This window comes from Chrysochloris asiatica, unplaced genomic scaffold, assembly GCF_000296735.1.
Source record: "Chrysochloris asiatica unplaced genomic scaffold, ChrAsi1.0 scaffold00001, whole genome shotgun sequence".
Classification (NCBI taxonomy): Eukaryota; Metazoa; Chordata; class Mammalia; order Afrosoricida; family Chrysochloridae; genus Chrysochloris; species Chrysochloris asiatica.
In genome coordinates, this window is record NW_006408519.1 from 51,242,817 (window position 1) to 51,251,582 (window position 8,766).

Sequence of the window (8,766 nt, forward strand, 5' to 3'; positions counted from 1 at the left end):
ATTCCTTCCATCTTCTTCTCTTGATGCTTTCTGCATCATTCAATAATTTGCCCAGAGAATCTTTCAATAACGAAAGTCGAGGCTTGAATTTTTTTTCTTCAGTTCCCCCAGCTTGAGAAATGCTAAGCGTGTTCTTCCTTTTTGGTTTTCTGATTCCAGATCTTTGCATTCCAGATCACTGCATGCTTGATCCTATATGAACTGACGTAATTTTTTCAACAAACATGAAAAGTCCAATTGAGTGGCGTGTATCTGAGGTTTAAAATGCAGGTTCCATGGGGATGTTTGGTGGGAGGAAGTCCCTCCAACCCACCGTCCTCCCCAGTCGCCTGTCCTAAGGTCTTGCCACCTTTGGGTCAAACCCCCCCATGGCCTTTAGGAGGAGGAGGTAGCTGCTGTCCTGAGCAGTGAGCAGACTGTGCACTTTCCAACCCAGAAAGATAGACAGGGTAAAGCGTCCTGTGGTGATTAGGGCAGACGTGGATGCCCCCTGAGATTCTAGCCCTGGCCCCATTCCCATTCCCAGACCTGAGACCAGCTCCACACTGCCTTCTCTGAGGTCTGGACCCAAGTCACTAGTCTTCAAGAAATGGAGCAGCATCGTCCCACAGCTATCCCGGGGTCCTAGATGAGAGGGGTCAGGAGGTAAGGGAACCTGGGGGAGGCACCACAGTGGAGCCAGCTTAGCAGGGGAGGTGCTCTCCTGTTTGGTCCAAGGATCCCGGCTGGTGAGCCAGGTGTGCCTAAGTGCTGGGCTACATTCCTTGGGAGACATTCTCCCAGCAGATGGGCATGAGGGGAGTGCCCCCACCCCGTGTGCTGAGTGGGCAGGAGTGAGAAACCCTGTGGCTCAGGGGGTAATGTGGGGTCCGTGAGGTTGGGAGGCTGTCTGTCAGCACTAACTCCCTCAGCCCACTGCACCATCGAAGATCAAGGTGCGGGATTATCTCCAGGGTGGTAACTGATCCTGTCTGGGTGGGGGTGGGGCAGCCCATGGTTGCGGGACCCAAGTGTTAAGGTTCCTGGGCAGGGTCTCAGTTGTGATCTGTGTCCACACAAGTCTCAGTCTGACCACCATGCCCTCACCAATCCCACCCCCAGCAGAAGAGCCTGGGCCCGGAGTCAGGAGGCCCAGTCCTCTCCGTCTGTCATGGGCCCAGCCTGTGAACAAGAGCTTAGTGTGTAACTAGCATGACCTGTGCAGCTGGGCTATCAGCAAAGGACAGGCCAGTGCTCACCCCACGTGCTGCCCCACAGGGGCCTCAGGGCCAAGGGTCAGACCAGGAGGAAGTTGAGCAGGGGCTGACTGGGGGGCACTCAGTAAGCACGAACATCCACAGAGGTCTGGCCACCAAGACAGCACTTCATCACCAGCAAACCTGCAGGGAGTGGTCAGCTGGCCCCCAGAGCCGGGCACTCAGAGTTCCCTGATCCGCTTCTCAAACCATGTCCCGGATCGTGGCACACCACGCCTCCTCCTTGAAGCCCCTTGCTGGGCCTCAGGGCAGCACTCACCAGGCCTGTCCCCCACAGCATGTCCTCTCAGCTCCTTGTGGCTGCCCCTCACCTGCACACAAGGACACTCCTGGTTCAAACAGCACACAGAGTCTCCTGCTCTCGCAGGCCTGTCCCCCAAACCTGTGGGTCTCAACACACAGCTGTGTAGCAGTTCTCCCCCATCCTGGCACAAGGAAGCCATCTTTGCAACTCCCACGACCGGCCAGAGAGTGGACAGGAGACAAGAAGGGAATGCAGAGTAGGCTGGATGAGGAGTGGGGGGTGAGGGGGGAGTGGAACAAGGCTGCCCACCCACTCAGGGATGTAGGAAGCATCATTGCCAGTACTGATACTGCTGTCTCCATAGCAACGGAGGTCCCCAAAGGAAGAGCAGGGCAGTGGTCACAAAGCCACAGGAGCAACCAGAAGCTGGCCCAGCGCACATGTCCGAGGCCTGCCCCATCTCCCCACTCAGGGCAGGGAAAGTCCTCGGTGTGGCCAGAAGGGGCCTGTCCCACTGTGGTCCAGCTGCCATGGGTAGCTGAGCTACCTTCTTCACAGGACGTGATGGGCATGCAAAGTAGTCCAGGGCAGAGCCCTGTGGGCGAGCCGGCATGGTGCCTGGAAGCCCCTGGATGTCCACTCCCCATCCTCGGGGAAAGGTCCCTGCAGGCACCACTCTGCACCCACCCGAGAGTCCACGTGACCTGGCCCCCACCCACTCCCCTCCTGGGGGCTGGCACAGGAAAGAAAGCCAGACAATATGGCGGGCACAGCCTTGGGAGTGCCCCTAAGGAGTCTACTGTCCCTCATGTGCCCAGTGCCCCCCATGTCCAATGTCCCCCATATGTCCACTGTCCTGTGTGTCCGGTGTCCCCATGTGTCCAGTGCCCCCCATGTCCAATGTCCCCCATATGTCCACTGTCCTGTGTGTCCGGTGTCCCCATGTGTCCAGTGCCCCCCATGTCCAATGTCCCCCATATGTCCACTGTCCTGTGTGTCCGGTGTCCCCATGTGCCCAGTGCCCCCCATGTCCAATGTCCCCCATATGTCCACTGTCTTGTGTGTCCGGTGTCCCCATGTGTCCAATGTCCCCCATATGTCCACTGTCCTGTGTGTCCAGTGTCCCCTGTATCCAGTGTCCCCTGTGTGTCCGCCCCGATCCATCCCAGGGCAGGCTTCTCATGGGTCCTAAGAGGCCAACCCCCCCAGGACTGCACATTGGCACCTCAGAGACCACCCATCCAGGAGGAACCCCTCTATACAAAGACTGCTGTTCAGAGGAGGATCAAGCCCCTCAGGGGACCACATTGAAGTAAGTAAGGTCCCACTCCACCTCTCAGGGACCCCAGAACCTACTGTCAGCATGTAGGCTCCACCAGAGCAGGTGTGTGTAGGCCCCTGCTGAGCTCTGCTGTGTGGGGAGCATGCGCTAGTGTCTGTGAGCAGACATCAGCACGTCCACCAGGTATCTACGTGTGTGGGCAGCTGTGTGCAGATAGGGGCTACTAAGCCAGGGTCTGCCAACATAATTGGGCTTGAGGCCCAGGCCTCTTCTGCCTGTGAGCCATGTGCACAGACCTGTGCGCTTCAATGAGGCGGTGAGACAGGTCTGAGCGTCTGTTCACAGGCGGCTGTGGGCAGGCAGAGTGCGGACAAGTCTAGGTGTGCAGGGATGGCCAGATGTTACGTAAGGGTGCTTGGGTATGCAGGTATGTGAAGGTGCCCATGGCGTCTCCTATCTGACCCCGTGAGCGTATGCAGGTACAGAGACATGGCCCCATCCCTACACATACTCACAGATTGTCGCGTAGCTCCTGAGTGTCACTTGATGTCCCCAGGGATCGGAGGCTCCGTTCCAGGGAAGTCACTGCCAAGAGAAGTGGGTGATATTAGGCTCCAGGAAAGGCCTCACTCCAGGCAGCGCCCCATGGTCCCACATGCACAGGGAGGCAGGGGCGGGGGGTGGGGGCGAGGACCCAGTTAGTACACTGTCCACAACGGTCCCACGCTGAGTCACCCGGCTGTCCTGAGCATGTGGCTTGGACAATACGAGGACAGCAGTAAAGTCTAAGGAAGGCCACTCCCATCTCCTCTCCTCTTGGTGTCCGAGACTCCAGAGAGTCAGGGAGGGACCAGCCTGGGGGGGTGCGGGTCGGGGAGGAGGGGGTTGACTCCACTCTCAGGGGCCCTGCCTCCTGCCCAGGTACGCAGTGCCCAGCTCTGGGCCTGAGGAACCTGGCCTGGCACAGACGCACCATTGGAGTTGATGCGGAAGACGCCAGCTGTGGTTGCCTGGAACAGCTCCTGGAACTCACTCGAGTCCACCGGGGCAGCTGCAACGAGACAGGGGTCAGGGAAGACACAGGTTCACACAGCTGGCTGGGGGGCTCCTGGAGGGGGCCCAGGTGGGGACGTGAGCTGCCTTTTGGAAGGGACGCAGCCCACAGATGGAGCCCTGGGCCTCTCATCCTTCCTGGCTTGGTCCTCCTCCTGCACCCACCATGGCCTCCTTGGTTAGGCAGTGGAGACACAGATACCCAAACCCCCCCCACAAGTCACTCTCGAGCCAACAGGCAAGAGAAAAGAGCAAGCAAGAAATCAAAGGTGAAACACAGTCACCATGTGGCAACTCCATTCTTGGCATGTGCCCGTGAGAACTGTGTGCCAGCTCTGGGATATGCCCGGCATCACAAGAACTGTGATCCAGAACTTGACTCCGCAACTCCACGTGACCCAGTCATCCCGCTCCCGGGGTGTGTCCACAAGAACCGTGACTCAGTACATGAGTCAGCATGGTGTTGTTGTTACATGTCGTCAAGTTGGTTCAGACTCATAGCGACCCTGTATAGGGTTTAGGGTTTGTGAGGAATGGCTCATAGGTTTGAACCATCAACCTTGCGGTTCAAACCGAGCTTGCAATCTAGTGCTTATCTAACAGCACCACAACCAGACACCCCATGTGACCCAGCCACCCCGCTCCCGGGGTGTGTCCACAAGATCTGAAAACGGAAGTTCACATAGACATTCCAAGTGTCCATCAACTGACAGGAAAGCAAACACAACATGATTCAGTCATAAGAGGGGCTGAGGTCCTAGTGGGGACCTGAAGAACATTGTGCTGAGCGAACAACATCAGACACAAAAGGACAAATGCTGCGTCACCCACTGACACGAGATTCCAGAACAGGAAAATCCTCAGACAGGAAGCAGATTAGCTGCTAACCAAAAGGTGGGTGGTTTGAACCCACCAGCTGTTCTGAGGGAGAAAGCCTTGGCGACCTGCTCCCATAAAGATTAACAAAGAGCCCCCCAGTGCCCTTGAGTCAACACTATAGCAGAGAGCACAACTGCTGTGTGAGAAATCTTGTACGAAAGCACACTGCCTCCTCCTCCTCCCCCCACCGGACGGCTGGTGGGCTCACACTGCCCACCTTTTGGTTAGTACCCAAGCTCTTCAACCTGTGCGCCATCGGGCTCCTTGTTGGGTCTAAAATCACAACCATCGCAATGGCCATCAATCAACCGATTCTGACTCACAGTGACCCGACAGGACCAAGTAGAGCTGCCCCAGAGGGTTTCCGAGACTGTCTTCTTTACAGGAACTCTGGTGGTGCGGTGATGAAATGCCGGCTTGCTAGCTCAAAGGTCAGCAGTTCAAACCCACCAGCTGGTCAGTGGGTGAAGGATGAGACAGCCTCAGCGACCCAGGCAGGAGCAGATGTACTCCACACCAAGGGATTTCAATGAGGCGGCATTGACTTGACAGCAAAGGCTTTTATTTTTGCTCATCTTTAGGGGCGGTCACCAGGTCTGTCAAACCACTGGCCATTCAGTTAGCAGGGCTCCTTTCTCTGAGTTATTTTGCCTCCAAAATCAAGCCAGATGAGTAAACAGGTGTTTAGCAGCTGAATTTCCAAGGCCAGCCTCTGACGCCTCTGCCTGGGATCAAGTAGCACAGCTGGGAGGGACAGTAGGTATAAAGAGATGACTCTGGGAAGGAGCCCCCCCACAACATGCACCCATACACGGACCCCTCAGGAATGGAGCTCAAAGCAAGAGGACTACGTGCCAATGCCACTCAGCAGGCGCTGCCTCGGGGTGAGGGCACATTCCGGGGCTCTCTCCGTAAGCAAGGGCAGCAACTGCTACTGGCTCACGGTCAGTTCACTGTCCACACGCTGAGAAGGGGGGCCTGGGGCTCAGCACTGAGTGTAGAGGATTCCAGAGGCCACTGTTGGGTAAGGAAGCCCACAGGACACAGGGAGCTGCCCACCAGTGCACACCAGTCCTCCTCTGATCATTCCGCGTCTGTGCCCCGGATCTTCTTTCAACACAGCAAGTTCCCGATAAAAAGTAGTTACTGAAGGATTTTCTGGGCAAAGTAGTGAATGATGCAGGAAGCATTAAAAGAAGATAGAAGGAATACACACAGTCACTGTACCAAAAAGAAATGGTCGATTTTCAACCATTTCAAGAGGTAGCATATGATCAGGAGCCAACGGTGCTGAAGGAAGAAGTCCAAGGTGCACTGAAAGCATAGGCGTAGAGCAAGGCGCCGGGACCTGATGGAAAACAAACTGAAATCTTTCAACAAACTGAGGCAGTACTGGAGACACTCGCTCTTCTATGCCAAGACGTTTGGAAGACAGCTACCTGCCCAAGTCATTGCAAGAGATCCGTATTTATGCTCATTCCAAAGAGAGGTGACCCAACGGAATGTGGAAATCATCAAACAATATCATTAATATCACATACAAGTAAAACTTTCCTAAAGATAATTCAGAAACATTTGCAACAATACATTGAGAGGGAGCTGCCAGAGTTCAAGCCAGATTCAGCAGAGGACGTGAAATGAGGGCTATCATTGCTGACATCAGACGGATCAGGGCTGAAAGCAGAGAACACCAGAAAGATGTTTACTTGTGCTTCATGGATTACGCAAAGGCTTTCAATTGTATGGGTCACGACAAGCTATGGACAACATTGCCAAGAATGGGTATTCCACAAGACTTAATTATGCTCCTGAGGTACCTGTACTTAGACCAAGAAATGGTTAAAATCAGGAAAGGTGTGTGCCAGGGTTGTACCCTTTCACCATACTTACTCAGTCCATATGCTGAGCACATAATCTGGCAAGCTCTATTATATGAAGAGGAACATGGCATCAGGGTTGGAGGAAGACTCATTAACAACTTGCAACATGTAAATGACACAACCTTGCTTGCTGAAAAGTGAAAAGGACTTAAAATAGTGATGAAAATCAAAGAGCACATCCATCAGTATAGGACGCACCTCAATTTAAAGAAAACAAAAATCCTTACAACTGGACCGATAAATAACATATGATAAATGAAGCAAAGATTGAAGTTGCAAAAGACTTCATTTCGCTTAGATCTACTATCAACACTCCTGGAAGCGGCAGTCAAGAAATCCAACAATGCACTGCACTAGGTACATCTGCTATACAAGACTTCTTTAAAGTGGTCAAGAGCAAAGGTCAGTTTGACGACTAAGGTGCACCTGATCCAAGCCATGGTATTTTCAATAACCTCACATGCATGAGAAAGCTGGACAGTGACTAAGGAAGACTGTAGAAGAACTGATGTCTTTGAGTCCTGGTGCTGGAGGAGACTTTTGAAAGTGCCATAGATTAGCAGAAGAAGAAACAGACTTGTGTTTGAAGAAGCGCAGCCAGAGTGCTCCTTAGAAGCCAGAATGACGAGGCTTCGTCTCTCAGACTTCGGACATGTCATCAGGAGGGACCAGTTGCTAGAGAAGGACATCATTCTTGGTAAAGTGGAGGGTTGGAGAAAAAGAGGAAGACCCCCAATGAGATGGCCTGGCACCGTGGCAGGAGCAGTGGGGCTCAAGGGTAACAATGATTGTGAGGTGGGCGCAGGACCAGGCAAGGTCTGTTTTGTTGTGTATGGGGTCACGCTGAGTGTGAACCAACTCAACAGTGCCTAACAACAATGACAACATTATATCTAGTGCTTCAGCAAGAAAGTGGCTGAGGCCCAGAAAAGCTGAGTGGCTTCCCCAAGGCCCCCCGACAGAGCTGCCTTCAGAAAACAGTTCTCAGCCACACAGCAAAAGGCGGGGGCCACTGTCTCTCAAGATGACACCATGGGGAGGCGGACTGACAAGCAGTCAGAGGCCAGGGACAGCCCACTGCCCTGAATGCACCCTACCGGAAGCCTGGGGTCCATCGAGATGGAAACTGTGGGCAGGTCGTCCTGGCAACAGCAGCAGGTGTGTCCGCTATTTCTGACGGCCATGCGTTGTCAGGTAAACACCTAGAGCCACCGTGGGCGAGCGTGAAAAACAGGGGGGATGGGAGAGAGCAGCTGGTTCTCAGAGTCAAGACTGATGAATGTGGGAGGGGTGGGCAGTAGGGCCCTCTCTGAGCCACCTGGACTGAGCCTCTCCCTACCCAATGAAGATGCCAGGGGTCTCTCAGCTGACCAGAAGGATGCACAGGGGCTAAACTGCCCTGGCCACCTGGACAGTACCAACTGGGGGGCTGCCAGCTGACCCCAAGACCCAGACTTTCTTTCTGCTGGGCACACACTGCCCAGCTGTAGACACTTCCAACCCTTCTGTGCAAAGAAGGGGACTAAGTCTTTGCACGGAGGGGTTGGAAGTCTCCCTCTGGAATTTGAGAGGAAGTGGGGGTTGGATTCCCTCTCACACGCTTAAAGGCGTGGGATCAGCCCAGAGTCACCCGTCACCCCACGGAGCATGACTGATGTTGGTGTCCTGATGGAAGGCTGAGGCCTGTCACCTACAGACAAGCATAGAGCCCCCACACGGAAGTCACACAACATACCTGCCACACGAGATGCACCTGGTACATGAAGGCACACATGCCACATGCAGACACGTCTGCTACATGAGAGCATGCCTGTCACATGAGGACACAGTCCAGGGGCCACAGATCCCCATGTGGAAGGAACCTGGGTCCCTGAGTGGCCCCACGGAGCAGAGCTCGAATGGCCAGACTGTTACACAAGGAAGAATAACATTCCACATGACTTAAGCCCCTATACTGCCGGACTGCTAAGTCAGTTTGAACCACAAGATTGGCAGTTCAAGCTCACCAGCCACTCCTCAGAAACTCTCTACAGGGTCGCTATGGGTCAGAACTGACTTGACAGCACTTACAACAACCACCACTCAACCTTTCCTTCACCCAGACACACACAGACAGACAGACACATACACCACACTTACCCACAGGCACACATACAGACATCCATACATATA

General features: G+C 54.3%; 1 protein-coding gene across 1 annotated transcript in view; it reads right to left on the reverse strand.

The window, feature by feature from the left end:
• Positions 1 to 8,766, reverse strand: part of TSNARE1 (t-SNARE domain containing 1) — a 191,015-nt gene that overhangs the window by 110,508 nt on the left and 71,741 nt on the right. The window contains exons 4-5 of the mRNA XM_006830732.1: positions 3,756 to 3,833; positions 3,298 to 3,367 (exon numbers count right to left, since the gene is read on the reverse strand). Of these exons, the coding sequence (XP_006830795.1) occupies positions 3,298 to 3,367; positions 3,756 to 3,833 (148 nt within the window). The remainder of the gene's footprint in view (positions 1 to 3,297; positions 3,368 to 3,755; positions 3,834 to 8,766) is intronic.